Source organism: Rhineura floridana, chromosome 20 (genome assembly GCF_030035675.1).
Source record: "Rhineura floridana isolate rRhiFlo1 chromosome 20, rRhiFlo1.hap2, whole genome shotgun sequence".
NCBI lineage: Eukaryota > Metazoa > Chordata > Lepidosauria > Squamata > Rhineuridae > Rhineura > Rhineura floridana.
The window spans coordinates 3,295,297-3,319,603 of NC_084499.1; the positions used below are offsets into that span (position 1 = coordinate 3,295,297).

The window sequence follows — 24,307 nt, forward strand, 5'->3', positions numbered from 1 at the left end:
GGAGGCTAAAGGGTGAAAAGGGATACTGCTGGCAATGAGCTGAGAAGCGAGAGGGAGGGAGAAAGCCAGATAGAAAGGGCAGACCTGAAAAAGACAGAGGGAAGGACTAGGTAGGAAGAAGGGAACTGGGGAAAACCTCACACAGGTGTTAGGGGCTAGTAAGGGTTATGTACAACTAAGATGAACAGATTTGGACAGGCAAAGGAGAACTGGGGGCTGGGGGCGTGTGGTCTAGTGAACCAAAGACCACAGAGGCGTGTGATGGGTTGCGTTGGCCTGTATTGTCCACCTCTGAAACTGGCTCTCTGCAGCTGTTCATGGTGGCAGTCAGGACCCTGCCCCGGACTGCCCATCCACACTTAATATTTCTTGGGGGCAACTACACGAGGAATGGGCAATACTTATTTCTCTCAGTTTCTCATCTTTCTACTCTTCAGTTGTTTTCCACATTTCCACAGCAGCTTGCCATTTTTTTTAAAAAAAAGGCCTTATAAGTATTCATCAGCATTTTAGTGTGAATTTCTCCTAATATACATATTTTTCTATAAAATTTCGCTTAATATACACCTTTTTGCAAGCTAGTTTTCCCTAATATAACACATTCCGTGTGTTATTTTTGCATTGATTATTGCTGCTGTTATTATTATTTTGATTTATATACCGCTTATATTTCAACAGAACTCTCTAAGCAGTTTACATGCCCCAACAAAAGGAATCAATACAATCCAATAACAATACAAATCTATGTTCAAAACCAAACAATACTTCTGCTTCTATTAATGTTCATTCCACATTTTAAATAACATAATTAAACATTAGATATCTCTGAACAATGTACATAAATAAGACAATTAAGAACCATAAAAGGAAATCATCTGAAAATACATCAAGATACAACAACATTTTTATGTACCCCTGAGGATGCAGTTTTGTACACAAGGAGAACTGCATTTCAAAATTTGGCCGCATGTGAATCTCAAACAATGTGGTTTGGGAATTGTTTTGGAAAGTGCAAATCAGGTCAGTTCATCTTTAAACTCAAACTGTATTCAATTTCTGCCCATCCCTCAGCTAGACCCAGCTTTTTCACCTCTGACAAGGGAGCTGCTTGAGGCCACTTGCAAAAATATCAATAAACAGGAAAAACACACCTATTTTTTTTAGAAAAACGAAGCAGCAACAAAAGGCAAGACTGGAAACTAAGATCAAAAGGAAGTCCTACACATCAGATTAACAGGGAACGCTCGCCGGAAAGAAAACAATGCAGGATGAAAGAAGAGCACTGGCAAAACGGGAGACAACCGAACCTGCTTGGGCCAGAAGGTCCGTCTCCCGGGTGCCACAGCAGAAAAGGCCCTGTCCCAGGGCCCCACCAGCTGACTCTCAGAAGGCAGACGCAGGCCCAGCGTCAAAGGTCATCACTGTCGGGCATCTGCCGAGGGCCCCCATCCCAGCAGCCCTCGCCCCAGACTTGCTCCTCCACTTCCCATGGCAACCTGCTCACTTGTTCACCTGCCTCTTGCTCTGGTCCGGTGATGACCAATCAGGGCACAGAAGGTGTTGTGCCCAGAGGGCCTCCAGAAAGCTGGATCTAGCCCTCTGCAGGAGTCTCATTCGACGATCTCAAGCTACTGGAAGGTCCTTTAGATACATGGTGGCCCTAAGCCATTAAGGGCTTTAATCCTCCAGAAAAGATGCGCCCTCACAGTGGAGAGCGTGAGACAAGGGGGGCAGTCATTTCCTCCCCACCCCAATCATAGCTGGAGATTTTCTTGTTTCTGTGGGTGGAGGAGAGGGGCTCCCCAGCTCACTGGCAATTGTCTCAGCTTTCCACAGCCTTGTGGTGAATTAAAATGTCTGCCTTATTACCTAACAGCGATTCAGCGGGCAGCTGTACCTTTCACAGGAGTCGGCATCAAGGAAGGAATTTGGACAGAGCTCGCTCGGTTAGCGGCAAGCGCTGGAAGGAGAGCAATTTTCAGATAAGGCTTCAAAGTGTGCGCGTACGTATGTTGTTGCTTTGCACTCTCAATTTGGGCTTATTGAAACAAGTGAGGGGGGAGAGGGAACTCTTCTGAAACACTACTATTTGCCTCAGCTGAGGGCTGCAATTGGGGTCATCCATGGGGTGGGTGGCAAAGAGCCTGCCAGGTTTATCAGAGCTCAGCAGATGCCAGTTTCTAGACACTATTTTTTCAGTCAGGGTGAAGTGCATTGGAAGAAGCAAAGCATACATACTCCCTCTCATCACCTTGTGATCCATGTGCAGAGCATTTAATGAAGGAAAAACATTTGTTCTCTTTCAGTGTTACTGGTGTGGGGGGTGGGCAAGAATGGCGGCCAGTGTGGTGTAGTGGTTAGAGGGTTGGACTTGGAAGATCAGGGTTCAAATCCCCGTTCAGCCATGAGGCTCACTGGGTGTTTCAAGGATAAAATGGGCAAGGGGAAGCCAGGGGTGGGATCCGTCGGCCAGTGCTGGTTCAAATGCATTCCTTCGACCTAACAGGCTGGGATTGATTCGAATTTGTTCTTTGTCCGCAAGCCGCTGCTTTTACCAATCTGGTTTGTTTTTCCTTGGAAAAAATACTGATATTAATATTAATAATTACTATTATTGAAATAATTAATATTAATAATTACTATTATTGAAAGAAAATATCAATATACAGGATTTTTTTAAAAAAATCTGAAAACAGCTGTGGAAAATCACTACATAAATTTCCAATCCACAACAATAACAAAGAAGTGGATTAATGGAAAATTCAGAACCAAATGTGACTGGGGCAGAATTCCAGCGCATCCCTACCGTGCCATGAACTCTCTGGAGAGATAAAAGAGTGAGGAATCTTCTTAGACACCTGAGCTCTCTCACTCTCTCTCTCTCTCTCGCTCTGTGTGTGTGTGTGTGTGTGTGGTTTACTGGTATGTGTGTTTCTTTATAGTCTGATGATGGGGCCCAGGGAGGTTGGAGTCCGCTTGTTAACCCCAGTGGGCAAGTGGCACTTTGAAAAGAGAATGACCCAACAGCTCAACCTCAGCACCACCAAAATGAGCTGTAGGTCAGTTTGGTTGCCATTACTTTGTCTAATATCCTTCTTCTCTAGGTTAGCAATAGTGGTGTGTGTGTGTCCAGGGCAGAGAGCAATACTCAGTGGGTCATTTTGGTTTCAAGCTTACTCCTCCAAGTTTGCTTATTTCCTCCTCCCTCCTAATCTACTTTTCCTTTTGTGTTGTCTTTTTAGATCATACGCCTGATGGCAGGGACAGTTCCCCCCCCCTTTCAAATAAATAAATAAATAGTGATTTATAAGCTGCTTTGGGACCATTTTTGGCTAAAGAGTGGGGTAATAGAAATAGTTTAAATAAATATCCATAATAAGAAGACTGCAATAGAGTCAACTTTGGGAAGAGTAAGCAATGGTCCAACATTGAAATCTCCCTGATTTGGGAATGTCTGACATTTCCTAGCATCCAGAATGCAGGTGCCTGTGCTTATTCGTGAGCAAGGTATGGGTGTTCCAAGGACCCCCGAAATACTTCAGTCAATCTGCACAATGTTGAATTCCATATGATCCCTTCCACTGTAGAGGTACAGTGCAAACAGGAAGCAGACCCTCACACACACCTTACTTAATTATTTAAATTAAATTAAATAGCAATTTATGCCTGACAACAGGCCTCCAAGGCAGCTTGCACAATAAAAGAACATTAACACACCTTGTGAATTAGAAATCCACTGGACATTCTATGACATCACAGAAACACAGCCAGTGGTGGGCCAGGAGAGCCTCATCCTCGACAGATGCAGATAATGATTTCCCATGTGTCTATGGATGATTCATCCAACATAGAGGAGGAAGCACAGCAGATGCCCTTTGCAAAGGCATCTGTCTGAAAGAAATCTCCGTGGCTTGTGATTTGGCAATAAAACTCAGCCCCTATTTCTGCCTCTGCGTGGGGGGAACGGGAGGATTCATCTAAATCCCCCTGACTGATTAACACTCTAATTCCCATTCCCAGTTCCTTGGTATAAAACCTCTTCAGAGATATTAAAATAAACCCCATCCATTACAATTTTTAATAAAACCTGTCAATTAAACCGGCATAAGAGACACAAAACGAACGTTTAAGGGCTTCCTGTTGTTAAGGTTCATTGGGAACCAGAACACATACTAAAAACCTGATGAGGAATCCAAAACAGGGGGGGAGGGAAGAGGGAGAGAGGAGTCCCTTGTCAAATAAATATCATTTTCCAAATGTGGTTTTTTAATTCTGCCTTGTCTCCCTTTTACGGGCCCTCAGCATGAGGCTGTTCAAACCCCATCTTCTGATGGAGCAAATTTATAAGCAGTCACACTGCAAAGCGAGAGGCGTCTGTGGTGCACACCTCCCTCGCTTTGTCCCTGACAATCCCATCCGCGTCCCTGGAAATGCTACACAAACTCAGACAAGGTGGCAGCAACAGCAATCCTGTGTGCACTGACCTGGCAGTAAGCCCCGCTGAACTCACTGAGACTTACAGGTGAGTAAACATACGCACAGGACTGCAGTAGCAGTCATGCTCCAGCAGTGCCCAGCTCCCTACCCAGACCCCTTTGGGACTGCAGACGGACCCATCAGCCAGTCCCCAGACGCCAACACCAACCAGGACACAGGGACAGAGGAACTTCTCCATTCTGTTATTTTATGATCACTCTGCTGGTTTGCTCTGTTCTCTTTGTTCTCCTGCAGTGCACCTTAGACAGCTCCTTGAAAGTCCAGACTAAAACCCGGAGCAGATTCCACCGCCCCACTGACATTGGAGCCAACAGCTGCCACTGTTCTCCTGAATTCCGGTTCAACTAGGAATCCCCCCCCCCAGCTGAGGAAAGGGCCACAGCTCAGTGGCAGAGCATCTGCTTTGCATGCAGAAGGTCCCAGGTTCAGTCACCAATGGCATCTCCAAACCATTGCCCCAATGGCATCTCCAATTGTCCCCTGTCTGAACCTCTGCCAGTCACTGTCAAAAATACTGAGCTAGAGAGGCCTGACAGCGTAAAGCAGTATCTCCTCCTCCTCTTTCTAAAACTAATTCTGGAATCAGAGCACATCTACTGGGCTGGGTGATCAAACAGTCTGATCTGGCAGCTTCCCACGGCTTACTCATCCAGACCCAGTGATGGCCGGTGGCTCCATGTCAGTGGAATCTAAAGCTACTCTTTAAAAGAGCTGTCCAAGCTGCCTTTGGCCTGATCTACCAGTAGGGCTCTTCGGATCTTCTTAAGGTTTTAACAAAGATCAGAGAGGCCCAAGGCAGGCATGCTGGCACAATCGGGTGGCATCTAAGGCGACCACCAGGGAAAGGCAATCGGCATTTAGGCAGGGTCTTCAACCAGCCAGGAGTTGCTTGGACAGAGAGAGGCAAGCTCCCATGTCTGGGATTTTACAAGGATTGGTGGATGGGGACTAGCCATTGACGGTCAGCTGACGAGATGCTCAAGCAGGCTGGAACCGCAGCCTACATGGCGCCTTCAACGCAGGAGCTCAGTCAGCCAGACCTGGCTGTGCAGGAGGAAAGCTGCCAGAGCGCCCTACGCAGTAGCAGCAGCAGCAGCACTTGAAAAGTGGCTTGCAGCCAGGAGCATTTGCGGAGCAGCTGCATTTCGTATGGCCCAGGAGAAGGCAGGCAGCTTCAGAGGAGGTGGAGGAGGAAAGAGAAGGACTCTTGCTACCCGGAATGCAGTTGTAAAATAAATATTTTTCTCATCACCCGTTCTGGCCAGCAAAATAAAGACATAACACCAATAAACAAACTGCACACGCAAATCTGTGCTCGCAACATTCCACAAACAACAGATTCTGCTTATCCGCAGCAAATTTAAGATGCAGAGAAGAAGGGAAAAAGCCCAAGCGCTACTCCAGAATTAACAATGGGCCAGATGGCAATGCTCGCTCGAAGCAATAAATGTGAAAAATAAAGCTTCCTGTTGCTTTGATTGCCCATCAATTTCGGTACTTACTAATGAAATGCAAAAGTTGGACATTTCCTCTAGCTAACTTCGGCAGCAGTTTCTGTACTGCCAGGTTTGCGTGGCCTCCCCACCCCCTCTGAGACTTGGAGATATCTCAGCAAAACTTCAGCAATGGCTTCAGGGGCTTGTTTGGAGGGGGCGGGAGTTGAAGGTGAGGAGCCTCAGCACCTAAAGTGAAACCTGATATGGATAGTTCACCTCAATGGGTCCCTGTTTCAGCTCCCAATATAGCCTCCAGACCCCTTTCTCTTAGTGACAAAGCCACATGGGCTTCGGGTCCTGCCTTGCAATGAATAGCTCGATCGGGAGACCATCTGCATCACCCCAGTGAACTGTGCTATTGAAGTGGATTTCTTGCCTGATAAAAAGACCGACTATTAAACAGTCCCCCTTTCCCGCTGCAGCCAAGAATGATCCTTTTTTGGGGGAGTATAAACCCTCGAGAGCTGTCCAAGGGAAGAGCTCCGGGACTTACGTGAAGGAGGTCTCTGCTGCAAGAAGAGCCCTGCCAAATCAGACCAAAGATCTGCCTAAGAACATAGGAAGTTACTTTACACCAAGTCAGAGCATTGGTCCATGTATCTCAGTCTTGCCTACACTGACTGGCAGCAGCTCTCCCCAGGGTGTCAGGCAGGGTCTCTCTCCTAGCCCTACCTGGAGCAGAGGCGTAGTCATCCGGAGTCTCGGGGCATCTTAGACCCCTTACTTTTTTGAAGCAGGGTCCCAGCAAGGTCCCTACATCAGAGTGAAAGGAGGTGAGTCAGCTACTGAGAAGACTCTTTTCAGTAGCTAACCCTCTCCCCTTTCATACTTATTGGCTCCTAGGTATCTTGTTGCAGGAGAAAATGTTAACAAGGGGACTTGCCTGTGTCCCGCTGGTCCATGCTGAGGCTTCCACTTCCCCTCCGGGTGATGTCAATGTAGAGGATATCTGCAGCTGCCATGCTGAAGCCGCTGTTGCTGATCTTGCTGTTTCTAGCCGGGACAAAGAAAAGATGGGGACGACGAGGGAAAGACAGTGAGAATTCTTTTATATATACAGTAATACCTCCATTAACAGAGTAGACGCGTCCCTGGACATGACTTCTTTAACAGAAACTTTGGTACCAGAGGTGGGCATAACATGGAAAGATTAGGGCCCTACACCTGCTCATAGATGGTGGGGGCAGCTTCAACAGGGGCTTTAAAGGATGCCTACCTGGCACCCACCCACTCCTCCTCGCCTGCCCTCGCCTCCTTCTCCTCCTCCTCTGAATGGTATTGGATCCTTCCCTCCCCAGCCCTGGGAGAAAGCAAGAAATGGCTTTAATGCAAAGCAAAGACACAGGCTTGTCAGTTTCACCCTAGCAAAGGGACAGGCTGGTCAGTTTCACCTTAAAGCAAAACCACACCTTTGAAAGTTTATCCATAACAAACGAAGCTGGTCAGTTTCACCTTTAAAAAAAGGAGCTTCATTCCTGGGGGATTCCTTAACTGAGTTATTTGCATGTGTGTGTCTGTGTGTGTATGTATTAAGGTTGATATTTCAACAACATTCATAATTTTTAAAAACTTTATAAACATCAAGTAAACCGTATACAATTATAATACTGTTATCCTCATTATTTCACCCAAAATATCTATCTATATATATATCTAAATATAGATCTCTCTCTCAAATAAAGTAAAATAATGAGTACCATTTCAAACAAAGAAACAAAACCAATTTAAAGTTGCAGGAGATGATAGTTTCTCTTGGCAGAACTGTATAAAGGGAAACCAACTTTCCTAGGATGTATTCTTGTGAGCACCTCATACTCTTGCTCTTAAATAAGATGGCAATTTAGCCATCACAGCAAAATCCCATACATTGAGAATTAAGGAGGAATCATCCTAGAAAGGAAGTGCAGACTTTGGATGGCACGATGAACTAAAGCATCTCTCAGAGTACAAGACAGAAGACCCGGGTTCAAATCTCACTGCAGCCCAGAACTCATTAGGTGAGCATTAGGTGAATTGATACTCTCTCCGCCTCAGCACCGTCCACCCAAATATCTACCAGTCTTTAAGACAGACTGCCTCTGAACACGAAGGATCCATCTAGCCATTGTGGCTAAAGAGACTGGCAATTTTAGCTAAGGGAGGTCTGCTCAAGTCAATCCCTGAAGTCTCCAAAGGGGAAAGAAAATGTATTAAGAGCCAATATAAATGCACAAGGATGAGTCAAGTTTGTGCAACTAGGTTCAAAAGGAAGTTGGGGGCCAGTGGGTGTTGACTGGGACCTGGGAGACCAGGGTTCGAATCCCCACACAGCCATGAAGCGCACTGGGTGACCTTGGGCCAGTCACTGCCTCTTAGCCTCATGAAAACCGTCTTCATAGGGTCGCCATAAGTCGGGATCGACTTGAAGGCAGTACATTTCCATTTTGATCTGTTGCACCCTGACTGCATTTAGACAGAAAGCTGACTGGGTTCCCCTGCTCAAAGAAGGCAGGGGCAAAGTGGGGAGTGGTCATGCTAAAGATTGGGAAATTTGGGGCAGAGAACAGAAAGGACTTCTTCATGCAGCACGTAGTTAAGCTGTGGGATTCACTTCCACAAGAGGCAGCGATGGCCACCAAATTGATTGATTTTAATAGAGGGTTAGGCAAATTCATGGAGGACAAGGCAATCAGTGGCTACTAGCCACAATGGCTATGTCCTGCTGCCATAGTCGGAGGCAGTGTGCTTTGAACACCAGCCCCTGGGAATCACAAGGGAGGAGAGGGCTGTTGTGCTCACGTCCTGCTTGCCGGACTTCCCAGAGGCACCTGGTTGGCCACTGTGAGGACCCAGACACTGAATTAGATGGCCTTTGGTCTGTTCCAGCAGGGTTCTTGTTAACGTCCTTTTGTTATAGAACTGAGACCACTATCGGTATATAGGATAATGATGCACAGATCGACATAATTCATTCTACATAATTCATTCTGTTTTGGTTGTGAAGTGACCCCAGGAAAGGGTCCTCAGTGGCCACCAGCTACAATGGCTATGTTCTATCTCCACGGTCAACGGCACTATGCCTCTGACTCGCAGTCATTGGGGTCCAACAGGGAAAGAGAGCTGTTACCCCCACGTCCTGCTTGTGGGTTTCCTGTCGGCATCTGGTTGGCACAGCGGGAACAGGATGCTCTGCTCAGCAGCCTTCCGGTCTGATGCAGCAGACAGGCTCTTCTCGCAGTGTTATGGGACCGCATTATTGAGGCATTGGCATGGGAAAACAGCTCCCACCAGTTCATCCATCCATTTGCTCAACAACCTCAGAGGAACTGTGCCCAGATGTTTGACACTGGGGCAACTTTGGGAAATTCACCTTATAAACATGCGGAAAGCTGTGGCCCCCAATTTCATTGTCCCTTTCACACCCAGGAAACGGATGAACAGAGTCGCAATCCGGTCCACCAGCCGTAGGTAGTCAAATTGTTTTGCATACTTCGGGAACACTTGCTTCAAGCAAATGGAGGGTACAGCAGCTTCCGGGTCTTTGCTGCCATCCAGCTGTGGGTTTTCCACTGATCCTTCTTCGAGTAGGTCATCTTTTTCCTGCAGTTCGGGCTGAGGAGGCTCAGCTCTGTGATTCAAACAACACAAATGTGGCATTAATGTGTTTTCTCCTATTTTCCAACCTGTGTCCACACCACCACCACGAAGCAATCGTGTCCATCCGTTAACACCTTGCTGTCAGCATTTTGTATCATTAAAAAATATATAAACAGCTGGTATAGCTCAGTGGGGAGGGGAGCCTGGCTGGGAGCTCAGAGTCTGTGAGTTCAAATCCCTGCTCATGTCTCCTGGGTGTCAAGGGCCAGCTAAAGATCACCCTCACAGTGAGTGGCTCAGGGGTTACGTGCCCTGCCACCTGTGCAGCCGTGGGCAAGCTGGATAGTCCCAAGGAGCCCAGTTGCCTCCCAGCTGGCAGTTGCAGACAAGGAAGGGGCTGGCTTGTGCAGCTGTGGCAAGCTGAGCAGGCCCTAGCCAGCTGGGGAGGACTAGCCTCAGAGGGAGGTGATGGTCAACCCCCTCTGAATGCCGCTTACCATGAAATCATAGGGTCACCTGGGTTAATATTTCAGGCTTGCTTGTATCAATATAGACAATACAGCCTGCCTTATCTCTATGTGTTCAGGAATACAAAACAAACTTAGTTCCCAACATCAAAACAATTAGTGGCGTGGTGAACAAGCAGATTCATCTATAGATTCGTCTATTTCAGATTCGAAATAGACCAAAAAAAAGTTTTTCCCCCCCTCCTCGAAATAGAAATCCCTCTTCCGTTGATATCTTTAGAATGCACCTCCAGAACAGCTTTTTGCGATAAAAACAAAGATAAGCTTTTTCGATTTCTTTCCTCCTTAATTTCGTTAGTGAAAGAGAAAAGCCAAAACTCACCTAAGAATTTCTTCACAGCTGATTCATTGACAAATCTCTTTTTTGCTGCACCAATTTAAGCCAAGTGGAAAAAGAAGATAGAAAGAAGGATGCTTATCTGCCTGTTAGAGTCCGTTTTTTCTTTAAAGAAAAGATAAACGTGTCGCTGTAATCAGCTAGAGCTTGATGAAAGTCCGTCCGGCATTGCAGTTTGAACTTTCTCTCATAAATAAATGAAATCCAGTCCTCCCCACAAAAACAGGCTTTGGGGTTGATCTCTACGTTTCTCCCTGCCCGGGAGAAAATTTTTATCAGTCAAAAAGAGCGTTCTGACTAATTTTAAAGCTGAAAAAGCTTCTTCTGAGACGAGAGCTCGCTCAGAGCCAGCACAGGCAAAGCAACCCTTCCCGGAAGCCTGAAATATTAACCCAATTGTGGCTGAAATAATTTTTGTCTCTGTGGTTTTAAGAATGACAACCAGGAAAGTGAATGAGACCATGGAAGAAATTATGTTTCAGAAAATAATGGGTGAGATTGAGATAATGAAACAAACCCTGAGACAGGGTAGCCAGGAGATGAAAACTGAACTTAACAAAATGACGCAGGAGCTTAAAGAAATAGTGGATTCTGTGAGAGAGGAGTTTGATGGGATTAGAGATGAGAAAAGAAAAATTAAAGGGAAGCTACAAGCCCTGGAGATTGGAACAAATGTGAAATTTGAAAAAGATTTGGATTTTATGGATGTTAGAAATAAAGTTGACTGTTTGGAATTCAACGTTGTCTCTGAAGAAATTAATGAAGATTTTGGTGGTAAAGTTATCAATGTCTTGGATAATTTTCTGGACTGGAATGATGTGATGGAGTTTGACATAGAAAAAATCTATGGAGTTGGCTACAGATATGTGACAGTGGAGAAACTCTTAAGAGATGAGCCAGTGCATTTTGTAAAAAAGAAGAACAGAGATATGACTTTGCAGCAATACTTCAGCAACATATTCAGAATTTTTGACTGGAATGATGTGATGGGGCTTGACATGGAAAAAAATTATGGAATTAACTACAAATATGTGACAGAGCAGAGATGCACCCAGAGCAGAGATGTGACTTTACAACAATATTTCAACAACATATTCAGAATTGATGGCAAAGACATATTTGTGATGGGGGAAATTCCCATCAGACTCTTGTTATATGACTACGGCTACGACAGCAAGATCATCATGGGATACTGATAATGGATGAATGGATACTGAAACCACTGGATTTAACAGGACTATTGAAGATGGAAGATGGAATTAATATTGATAATGGAAGAATGGCTATGGAAATTATTGGACTTAACAGATTTGACGAGATGGATTAATTGATATGTTTACTTGGACTATGGCTATGACAACAAGATTATTATGGGATATTAATAACAGAAGAATGGCTATTGAAATTACTGGACTTAACAGGATTATTGAAGATGGAAGATGGAGTTAATATAGATAATGGAAGAATGGCTATTGAAATTATTGGGCCTAACAGATTTGAATTAGATGGATTAAGCGATATGTTTATTTGGAGAAAAATTGAAAGATATACCTTTCAAGGAATTGAAACCTCTCTTTGACTTTTTGTGGAAAGAATAAAATAATGTTTATGAGATTTGATGATTAATTAAGATAACTACTGGAGGAAAGTGATTTTATAATATAATTTTAGAGATAGGACTGTTATATATTCTAGACTTATAACTGATCTGCGACAAATCGGAAGTCGACATTTTATTTTATTGTTTAATTGTTTTTGTTTTGTTTTGTTTTTTGTCTTTGAAAATTTGAATAAAAATTAATGATAAAAAAAAAATCATAGGGTCACCATAAGTCGGGATCGACTTGAAGGCAGTCCAATTCAATATATATATATATTGCCAAGAGCTTAGGAAAGCAACTGGGTGCAAACATTTGCTCAGGCTCAGAAGAAACCATTTTGCGCAGTGTAAAACAGGAGGCAGCACAGGGAGGCCTTCCATTCAGCCACCACTGGAGCCCTCAAGACAATACCCACCCGCACATCTATGAGACCTTTCGTGCTACTTGGTACGGAGTCAAGACTTGCGGTGTTGGGCTCACCCCAACGCAGCCCTGCACCACTGCAGACCCAGTGAACAGAGCACCCGAAAGAGCAACTGCTTTGCATTGTTCAACCCCCGGGGAGTATATCCAGGGGAGTCTGGGAGAAAAACCTCAGTCTGAAACCTGGAGAGCTGCTGCCAGTCAGTGTGGACGATATTGATCTAGATGGACCAATGGTCTGACTCAGTGTAACACAGATTCCCATTTTCCACGACTTCCCAGTGAGGTGCTTGGCAACTCCCGCCCCTCGCCTGGAAGTTTGCCAAAACGGATCGCTCCGGATGGGCCATCATATATGGAGACTTGGCTACTAAGTTGGGCATAGTGGATCACTAACTGCCCAAAATTGCCTTGGTGCAAATTCTGAATTTAATTAAATGTGGTGGTTGTCATTTAAGCTTTACGGGAACTATTTTCCAGAAGTTGCTGGACTACAGATCCCATCATCCCTGATCATGGCCATGCTGGCTGCAGGGACTGATGGGAGTTGGAGTCCAACAACATCTGGAGGGCACCACATTGGCTATCCCTGCTTTATGGAATAACGAGCCACGTGCCACAGCAGCAGACTAGGGTAGGAGGTCCTCGCCTCTCAGTCCCAACCGCAATGCAGTTGTCTACAGGTTCCAGGAAGGGATGGTGTGGGACACTCCTAGAATAAGCCCACCCACTGGCAGCACCTTGGACAGCTCCTTTCAAGTTTGGACTAAAACCTGGAGTGGATTCCATTACCCCACTGACATGGAGCCACCAGGCGCCGTTGACTCCCACTGAAACCTTTTCCTTCTCTCGAAATGCCTCGTATGCTTGCCACGAGCAGGACCCTTCATTCACCTCCAAATCTTGTCGCAGCTCAAGGTTGCCTGGTTATCCAGGTACTAAAGTGGAACTGGGGAGAAAGTTGCCTACACGCAGCCCAAGTTAATTCTGTTGGCAAGCGCAGGATTCATTGTTTTCTTCAGGTGTGTTCTGGATGCAGCTCATTAAGGGAAAACTACAACTAAGTAGGTCAGGGCCAGGCACCCACGCACACCTATAAGGCTAGATTTTAATTAGGACCTTCACAATATTGTAAGGGTTATTTTCATTCTCTGCTGGAAAACTGCACGTAAGGGTTTTTCTGCTGGCACCTTTCCCTGACCGTTAGGTTAAACAGATCCTGCCCACAAAGTCCTATTACATTTTCTCCTCAATATTCCTGGAGACATCTGCCATTCAATGACTAGGGTAAAATTGATGGCATAATCCCCGAGGCATCCCACACACCAACGTAAGTTTGATTTTAAGAATTAATATAGCTCAGAGACAGGAGCTGACAGTCAGAAAGTCCCCAAATCTCCTGAATTCCCTGTGTCCCAAAAACTGGCACACCTTGTTTTATTGGTAATTAAGCAGTGCAATCCGTGCGTGCAGAGCTTTTACAGCATTGTGAGTTGCCACTGAAGTTTCGCCTAAAGCAAAATTTTAACCAAATTTTGGGGCTTTGTTTTCAGAGGTGGAACACCAGAGGAATTCTGAGGGAAGGCCAACGCCCAAGTACTTGAAAGGTTGTCACCCAGAGGAGGGCCAGGATCTCTTCTCGATCGTCCCAGAGTGCAGGACACGGAACAATGGGCTCAAGTTACATGAAGCCACATTTCAGCTGAACTTCAGGAAAAACGTCCTGTTAGTCGGCCAATGGGACCAATGACCTAGGGAGGTGGTGGGCTCTCCAACACTGGAGGAATTCAAGAGGTAGCTGGACAGCCACCTGTTGGGTATGATTTAAGTTGGATTCCTGCATTGAGCAGGGGGTTGGACTCGATGGCCTTAGAGGCCCCTTCTAAGACTGTGATGATAATGATGGCAGCTCCAAGCTCCTTTACCCCCAATCTGCCTCCATCTTACAGCTTTTGCATTGCCTAAAGCTATAACCCATTTAAGGAGAATTGAATTGATTAAGCATATGTCATTCTCTGATTCTCTGATCCCTTTTAACTGCAGGTGCTGGGGATTTAACCCAGGGCTCTCTACCACTGAACTCTCCCAACACCCCAAAACCACAGTGGGGGGGCACAAGGGCCAGGATCTCACCCCCCTCCCCACCAATGCAAAAGCATTCAACCATCAGGAAAAGCTACCTAACTGTTAGAGCGGTACAAGGATGGAACCAATGACCTAGGCTTTCCAACCCTGGAAGCCTTCAAGAGGCAGCTGGACAGCTACCTATCAGGTGTGCTTTAAGTTGGATTCCTGCATTGAGCAGGGGGTTGGACTCAATGGCCTTACTAGACCCCTCCCAACTCTACGATTCTATGGGATGGATGAGATACACATCCCTGCAAAAGATAGTCCCCTCCCCTAAGTGATGACAAACTAATATTTGACAAGAGAAGAGAGGAAAAGTAGGAAACAGGTATAATCATACATGGCTTGAAAAATAACTGGTGTTACGCACCTGTAGTACTGTACACTAAATACACTAAATTTGCAAGGCAGCAATATTACCCACCCACCCCTCATCCTCCAGTATGTTCTGAAGTTGTGAGAGAGCCCACTACCTCTCCAGGTCATTGGTTCAATTGTCGTATGGCTCTAACAGTTAGGAAGTTTTTCCTGATGTCCAGTCGAAATCTGGCTTCCTGCAACTTGAGCCCTTTATTCCGTGTCCTGCACTCTGGGACGATCGAGAAGAGATCCCGGCCCTCCTCTATGTGACAACCTTTCAAGTACTTGAAGCCTCTGAAGACTTCAGAAAATGCGGCTGTTGTGGGATGTTGCTGCTGGGCTGCTGGTGGGAGATTGCTGTCCAAAGCATGAGACGCCATTGTTGTTTCACCTCCTCTGGCTCCCAGAATATTTCTGAGCTCAACTCAAAGTGCTGGCTATCACTCTTTGAAGCTCTGAATGGTCTGGGTCCAGGATATTTAACAGGGCCACTCACTCCGGCATGGTCCTGCTTGCTCTTTGCAACCTGCTGGGGAGGCTTTCTACCGCCTTTCCACTGAGATACGGTTGGTGGGTTTGTGGGACAGGATCTCCTTGGTGGTGGCACCAAGGCTCTGAGACTCCCTCCCGCAGGAAGCCCACATGTTTTCTCCCCGTTCAGCCTTCCATAGGCTGGTGAAGACCACCTTGATGTGAAGGGTCTTCAGTCTGGATTAATTTTGCACCCTGATTCTGATCGGCTTCTACACACCGTTACTAGGGTGGGAGTTAGTTCTTGTTTCCTCATGATTATTATTTTGCTGTGTTCGATGAATACTGGTGGGTTTTTTTACTATATGCCACTTTGGGGGCTTCTGCCGAAAAGCTGTCCACGGATGTTAAAACAAACCAACAAACAAACCAGTCCACACCATGCAGGTAAAAGCACTCTTATACCTCTTTAACAGTCATGGCTTCCCCCAAAGAATCCAGGGAACAGTGGTTTGTTAAGGGTGCAGAGAGTTGTAAGGAGACCCCCGTGACAAACTATAGTTCCTTTTGGGGAAGCCACAACTGTTAAAGTGGTATAAGGGTGCTTTAAATGTACGGTGTGGACGTGACCTAGCGAGATCAGGGGAATTTGCAAAGAGGGATGGGGGGCAGTGGCAGATCTTTGCCCTTGATTGTTCCACTGGAGCAGGCCCTCTGGAAGAGATCTCCCCAAAAGCAGAGAAACGGGACCAGAAAGTGAGCCCTCTGCTCTTCCCACGTCCTGAAGAATTCAATCGCCTGAGTGGCACAGAGGAGTCGCCTTAAGCGAACAAAAGGTCAAAGCACAAGGAACGCCTTGTGATGCCACCCAAAATAAAAAGGACAGCTTTGTTCACATACTAATGTCTGACCCCAATACATTCATTTCTCTAATTTTGTGGCTCGTGATAGAGCCCCCCCCCCCTTCATAAGCGATCACCAGTGGAGAAAATATTAATGACTTTTGGAGGAAGGAAGGCTGGGAGGAGAGAGAGAGAGGAATATCAATTTGAACAAAGCAAATGAAAATCCAAAAGGCTGATTATCTTTTATACATGATTACTAATTTATTAAGGTCCCCCTCCCACACCTTATCTTCTTTAGTCTCAGTGGCTAACAGATTTTTTTTTGGTGAGGGAGTCCCTCGGCTACATTTCCAACTGCTAATTAAAGGCTTTGAGATTTACAGCTTTGGGGGTGCCAGGGGCCCAACGGCAGCTGTCAAGTTCAAAGACAAAAAAAGGTTTGAGTTGCCAGTGTGAGGCCGATGCGCGCGCACTCACACGATAAAAAGCTCACTTAGGGTATTTCATATTGGAAGGGAGGGACAAGCAAAGAGATTGGGTTTTACACTGCAGTTCTTAAATCAGGCCGCGGTCACGTCCCCTCACGTTAACAGAAAGGGAAGCAATCTCCTGTGATGTTATACCCTCCCACGGCCTAGCTGAGGGTCTCTCTCTGCAAAGTGTGGTGTTTGTACTAAACATCCAGTGGAGCGCCTTCACATACAGGCTCTGCAGATTGGCGTCCTTACCATTGCCAGCCTACATGACAACCTTCCCTAACCCGGTGCCCTCCTTTTGCTCTGGACTACACTTCCCATGATCGCCAGCCGGCACAGAAAATGAACAAAGACCACAGGAGTCGTAGTTGAGGGCATCAGCTTGAGGAAAGCTCATGTACAGTTTAGTGGTTATAGCGTCTGCCTCAGGCCATGGAGATCCAAGTTCAAATTCCCACTTAGCTATAAAAGTTCACTGGGTGAACTAGAGCCATTCACTCTCTCAGCCACACCTACCTCACTGGGTGGTTGTAAGGACTGAGGCAGACGCAGGGGGCAGGGGAGAACTTCATAGGCTACCCTGAGCTCCTTGGAAGGAGGACAGGTTATAAAAATGTAATGAAAATGAACACATAGTTGAATATAAGCCAGCTTGAATGCAACCGAAAAAGAGGGAGAGGTTATGCAAAATAAAGGGAGTGGCTACGCAGACAGGCGCACATATCATTCCAAACAGCTGCAGTCACTATGGGGTGGGCAGGCCGACCCCTATCCTAAGCCAAGCTGAATTGCTTCCAGACAGACCCACTTGATGGCACAAGGGCTCACAAGAGGAAGACAGGAGCAATCCTGCAGCGTGTTCATGCCTTTAATGCCTGCAGATTAGATAATTGTATTGCCAGCATTCCTGGTTCGCCAAGCAGAATGATTGGTAGCTTGTGGCTCATTCGGTGTTCTGCAGTTAAAAAGTGCCTCTTGGACAAATAATAAAGCAAAGCTGGCCTGGGATCTTAGTAACTCGAGACTCTGGAACAGAGCATCATTCCAAATGATGCAAACACATATCTAGAACAGTGGCCCCTATGAAGCTCCCCTCTCAAGGAGGACACTGTACTGCTGTGTGGGTCTATCAATCAAGGTGATCCACAGCTAACTGTGGGAGGCACAATCCAGTTATTTATTCTTTTCTACATGTTTTGGCTATTACTGATATTGGTTCACACCCTTGACAATGGCCACATTCACACCATATCTTTATTCCACTTTAAACAGTCATGGCTTCCCCCAAAGAATCCTGGGAAGTGTTGTGTGTGAAGGGTGCTCAGAGCTCTTTAGGAGAGCCCAGTTCCCCTCACAGAGCTACAATTCTCAGAGTGGTTCAACAGTCAGTCCCTCTTCCCAGGGAACTCTGGGAATTGTAGCTCTGTGCGAGGAAGAGGGGGTCTCCTCTCAGCACCCTTCACAAACTACACCTCCTAGGATTCTGTGGGGGAATCCATGACTGTTTAAAGTGGAAAAATACTGGAATAAATGTATGGTGTGAATGTGGCCAATGTCTTATGCTTGAAGTGTTGGATCAGACACAATTCACTGCCATCTTGAAGACAGCACTCTCCAGGAGGTAGGGAGGTGAGCAAGACAGGGGTGGGTGGAGGGCCACTCTGAAGAGTGAGAAAGCAGTGGCAGACCAGCCAGTCTATTCCCAACTGCTTGCTGGTAGCTATGGCCCACACACAGATGCACTTTAATTGCCTTTGCTTAGGATGGCGAGGGGCAGAGAGGGCAGGTGGCATTTCCCAGTGGGCTGGATTTGGTCCAGAAGGGTCCTCCAATGACAGCCCTCCCCCAAAATACTGTTTGTATACTTGTGTGCATTCATCACCTGCACCAGTCATAGGTCGAGCTTCTGTGATGTCACTGAACATTCACTAATATTCTAACTTCGGAGGAGGAAACTATCAGACCTAGATAAATGCTGGAAAGTTGTGCACTTACATTAGCTTGCTTTAGGAAGAGAACCTCCCTCAGACCAGATGACCCCACTCAAAAGCTGTCAGGAGCTGCAATCCAAAATCTCTCTCTCACACACACACACACAGTCTCATGTTTGTGAGGAGATGGATGCTGTTTTGTTCCATTCCCAACCCATTTGTTTCAACAGCTGTGACAAGCTATTTGTCCCTGGCCTTTCAAAAACAAAACTCCCCTACCTTTTTTGACTTGTTTACACCTTTTCCAACTCCCTCACCGGCTTATATAAACTGCCAAATGACAAGGAATGTCTCCCCACCCCACCCCAAAAATAGTTTGGTCATAAGAAGAGCCTGCCATTTTCAACCAGGAAGCACAAATACGCAGGAATAAAAATAGTACTGTTTAACAAGTTTGCAAAGATATCATGTTTGCCTCCTAATGCAAATGCAAATGCCAGGAATTAGCCCAAAGGACAAGGATTTTAATAGACTTTCACTGAACTCTTGGGCTATATAAAAATATCTTTTAATTAACCCAGACAAATTCATCTGTTCCTCTGTTCACTTATCCTTCCAGAATTCGACCGGTCCCCATCCTGTGAAAAGAGCTCAAAGCTTCTCCCGTACCAAGTTCTGTGGGCAGGTTATTTCTTCAGCCACCCTCCCTCTGAGAAGACCCTTCTTCCCTTAATGCCGTACAAACCTTCCCCCCCCAGAGCCTATTTCTGCTGTCCTTGAGTCATTTACGTGCCCCCCCAGCCAAAAGAGCCCTCCACTTCCCTTGCAGAAAAGACTGCACTGCTTGCGAATGTTTGCTGCTGACAGTTTCTCCTTTGACAGCAAAGAATGTTTGTGAACATCCCATAGCATTGCAGTAGCTTGGATTGCAAGCAGGTGACAGGTTAGACAAGAGTGGAGTTTTTCAGGCTATTTGAGATAGTAAAATGATGGCAGGGACATAGACCTTGTAGAACTTCTACGGAAAAGGAAAAAGTCTCAGTAATAATTCTTCCAACCACTACTACAAGCTGTGTAGATTTGCACTCTCTGGGGTGTCGGGGTGGGGGTGGGAAGGAGAGAGGAGGGGGGAAAGTGTAAACCACTCACAACCTTTTACCAGAGAAGCTAATAGCCAATTCCCATTTTAAAATATCTCGAATTGGCCTGCCCCTCACCACAATATGACCAGCTGAGGATATTCAGCCACATTATAGCACTTTACTGTTGCAGAGGCATCCAAATGTCTACTACTCCAACTCTGCAAAAAAAGTATTAAAAAAGCCCCAGCAGATATAATCTCTTGGGGGGGGGGAGAGAGGAGAGCACCAAGTTGTTGAAAGCACAAACCACATTTTTAAATAGAATTTTCATTTGGGCAGAAGCTTTGGGGAGTGCATACTGATGAACCTTTATTTTCCATACCTGGTGATTAAGTTAATTTATACTTCATGGAAGAGGATCTTTCTCTAATCTCCAGGCAGGCTCAACAGCTGCCAATGATGGTATTTCTCGGGGCCTTTAAAGCCGCTTGAGAGGCGGAGGTAATAAAAACTGGCGAGGCTGCCGAGCTGACACCTGAAGGATGTTTCTCACAGGGAAAGAGCAAGTGGCGCTTAGGCGGTGACGAAGACGTGCCAAAAGCCTCGTCTGCCATCTTTCTGTGTTAGACCTTTCCTCCTCCACAAGCATGTCTATCACAGGCTGTCAGTAACGATAACGAAACTGAGCCTCCTTGTACAGAGGAAGTATATCCAAGCATCAGAAACTTGAGACAAAAAAATAACATATCAAAACATGAAGGGCTGTTGCTTCCCAGCAGCAACATATGACTGACCGCAGTTGGAAACAGGTTGCTAGGCTCTCAATGGACCGTTGGTCTCATCCTGTTATGGCTCTGCAAGGATGAGGCTCCAGACAGTCAGACTGCAGGAGCTTGGGAAAGGGAAGTGGCTGCCAGTCCAAGTGTGTCCAGACAGGCAGAGGTCAGGAATGGGATCTTCCTGCAGCCTAAATGGCACCTCCAAGGCAATAAGCTTGATTGACAGAACAAAGAATTGGAAGCTGAGTGCAGTGGTGACAGCAGGGCAGAACTTTTTGGGGGGGGGGGAAGTCCCTGGAAAAGTCCAGGCTCCCACCCAACAGAACAAGCTGGAGGGCCCCCAAATGCAGCAGGGCTGGCGTACCACATTGTGAAGGAAATATGGTAATATACGTTTTTGTCTAAAGGGGGGCGCAGCTTGGAAGGAAGCCTCTAGAGCAGTGATGGCTGGTGGGTTTCAGTCTGAACTTTCACGGAACTGTCCAAGGTGCTAAAACCTAGAGCGGATTCCACAGCCCTGCTGACATTTTTTATTTATTTTATTTATTTATTTGTTTCATTTATAGACTGCCCATAGCGAGTGGCTCTCTGGGCGGTGTACAAAAAGGTTAAAATACAAAATATCAACAATAAAATCAGACAACAAACAATAAACACAAGCAGCAACTAAAGAAAAAAATAAAAAATAAAAATTTTAGATTATAACATAAACGCTTAAAATGCCTGGGAGCATAGCCAGGTCTTAACCTGGCGCCGAAAAGATAGAAGCGTAGGCGCCAGGCGTACTTCTTCGGGGAGGCTGTTCCACAGTTCGGGGGCCACTACAGAAAAGACCCTAGATCGAGTAACTGTCCTCCGGGCTTCTCGATGGGTTGGTACCCGGAGGAGGGCCTTAGATGCTGAGCAAAGTGACCGGGTAGGTTCATAGCGGGAGAGACATGGAGCCACCAGCCACCACTACTCCAGGACTTAACTATGTGGAGCTAGCACGTGAGCCAAATTAGGGGCACTAGGCCACCTGTTGCTCACCTGACATCATGTGACATCAGGAGGAGGCCAGCAAGAGGAGTACACTGCTTAGAGCCAATCCCTGCCAAAAGCTGTGGGGCTCGCATTAGGCGCCAAGTTGAAGCAGTGCCAAATGCAAGTCGCAAAGGAACAATCAGGAATATGCTACTTACATTTGGCGCTGAATATAAGCCTTGCTTTCTGGTGGGATCCACCCAGAGTCCTATGATGTCAGCTGACTGATAGACGGGCAGCCCCGCCCACCTGTTAAACGTGGCCTGTGGCAGGTTGGCCACTTTTTGATCCACTTCACTGGATGGAGGGGGTTCCCTACCGTAGATTGATCAACTAAGATTTAGCAAGATTAATGGATGGAAGCAAATCCTTAGCGGCTGAGCTGAGAATGAAGGCACAAGAACTCCCTGCTGGCAGAGAAAAGACCGACATTGCTGCCCCCATGATGATACGAGGCTGGGGCTAATGGAAGCTGTAATCAAAAACATCTCAAGGCTAGATCAAATCATCCTGCCAGAGCAACTACAAGGGTTAGTGCGCTGGACTGGGTTTCGTTCCAATCAAACTCTTTTCTGCCGCAAAGCAAACAGCCACACCGGTTTGTGGAAGCAAAGCCAGGCGTCACTGGCCCGATCACGGCGCTGGAAGTCCCAAGGTAATACGGTTCGTTAACTGCAAAATGTTGCTGTGTATCCAAGGCTGAGAACTAAGGAACAAATTATGCCTGAAATGTAAGAGGCTGGGACAACGTTGTTGCCTTAGCTGTATATAAATGACAAAAGGCTGAGCCGTTCTCTGACGAGGAAACATCCGTTCATTTATTTTTCCCCCTTTGAGTGTTACTTGCTGTGGAAGGGATGAAGGCAGAATTTGCAGGAGGGGGGAAATGTGCGGAAGGAGATGGAGAGGTGGGGGACTGGCCCTACACAAAATACTTTTTCTAATCGTACGAACTACAGAGGCAAATGGAACAAGGCTACCTTCACAGTACAAATTCCAGTTCCAAGATAGTCCTCTGCTGAGGCCCAGGTAGACCCCCACCAGATGCAGCCAAACATCCCACTAAACCAGCATCCCATTTCCAACAGCAACCAACCAGGTGTCTCCAGGGATTTCTCAAGCAGATATGTGGAGGCAAGAGCCCTCCTTGTTCTCTGTCCCCAGCAACTGCTATTCAGAGGTAGACTCCCTCTGACAATGGAGGTTCTGCTTAGTTATGTTAACTAAACTCATCATCATCATAATTTTCTGTTATTATTTGTTGAATGTATATTCCACCCTTCCTTCCAAATGAGCCCAGGGTACATGCGTAACAAAACAATTTTACAAACATTCCAAAAACAATTAAAACATTCTAAAAACACAGCTAGAAACATTCTTTCATCCAGTGATCTCAGAGTTGCCAAGAACAGTGTCAGCCACAAAATGCCTGGGTACAGAGAAATGTTTTCAAATTCCTCCTGGAAATCAATAATGATGGAGACAAGAAGGGCATTTCGCAATCAGAGAGTCACCACTGAAAAGACCTTGCCATGGGTCAACACCAACCAGGCAACCCCCATTGGCCACACCAGCAAAAAATAGCTTCACCTGCTGATCACAAAGGTCCAAAATGGTTGATATTGGGGAAGGTGCTCTTTTAAGTACTTGGGCCTCAAGCCATTTAGGTGTTTATATGCTAGCACTAACACCTTGAATTGGGTCCTCCAATAGCTCACTAACAGCCAATGCGGCACTTGCAGAAGCAGCAGCACATGGTCCCATTGGGCTTCCCCACTTACAAGCCTAGCAGACACATTCTGCACTAACAGCAGCCCCTGGGCCATCTTCAAAGGCAGCCCCACACACAGTGCATTACAGTAGTCCAGAATCATAGATCTTTTCAAAGCTATCTGAGGCATAGGCCAAAGAGCAGAGTGAATCTTTCAGATCTTACAATAATGTTTCCAGCGTGTGCCACTGCACCCATTAGCTGAAGGACTTCTCACATAAGGCTGCCGGATCAGACCCAAAGGGCCCCGTCTAATACAGCATCCTGTTCACACAGTGGCCAGCCAGATTCCTCTGGGAAGCCCACAAGCAGACCTGAGCGCAACAGCATTCTCCCATGCTTGAGATTCCCAGAAACAGCTATTCAGAGGCACAATAGTTCCTCCAACACCAGAGGAGAGTCCATAGCCATTATGGCTAGCAGCCACTGATAACTTTATTCTCCAGTGCAAGTGTGGGGAACCTTGGGCCCTCCAGATGTTGGGAACTAGCACCAGCCCTAGCAAGTGTGGCCAGTGGCCAGGGATGATGGGAGTTGTAGTTCAGCAACATCTGGAGGGCCAAAGGTGCCCCACACCTGCTCCAGAGGAAGGAGATCACCTGGATGTTTCCTAATCTCATTCTTCCCCTCCCTGCCGTACATAGCACCCCTGACATATACGGAGATTGACAGCACTTGCTGGCAAAATACACAGCTACCTGCCAAAAAGCGTTCAGTCTCAAATCTGAGAATGGAGAGAAGCAGCAGTGACAAAGAACGGATGCGACAAAACACCACTTTCTTTCTTTCTTTCTTTCTTTCTTTCTTAATTAATTAATTAATTAATTAATTAATTAATTAATTAATTAACTTGTATACCGCCCCATAGCCGAAGCTCTCTGGGCGGTTTACAGTAACTAAAAACAAATACAATTTAAAATACATCTTTTAAAAAACAATTTAAAACACAATTTAAAATTTTAAAACAATATAAAACACATGCTAA

The 24,307-nt window shown here is 46.1% G+C and overlaps 1 protein-coding gene across 2 annotated transcripts in view; it reads right to left on the minus strand.

Annotated features, from left to right (window-relative positions):
* Nucleotides 1-24,307, minus strand: part of TTLL11 (tubulin tyrosine ligase like 11) — a 93,570-nt gene that overhangs the window by 3,463 nt on the left and 65,800 nt on the right. The window contains exons 7-8 of one of the 2 annotated variants that reach the window (XM_061603638.1): nucleotides 9,343-9,600; nucleotides 6,877-6,986 (exon numbers count right to left, since the gene is read on the minus strand). In XM_061603638.1, the coding sequence (XP_061459622.1) occupies nucleotides 6,877-6,986; nucleotides 9,343-9,600 (368 nt within the window). The remainder of the gene's footprint in view (nucleotides 1-6,876; nucleotides 6,987-9,342; nucleotides 9,601-24,307) is intronic. The other variant, XM_061603639.1, reaches the window with a different exon arrangement.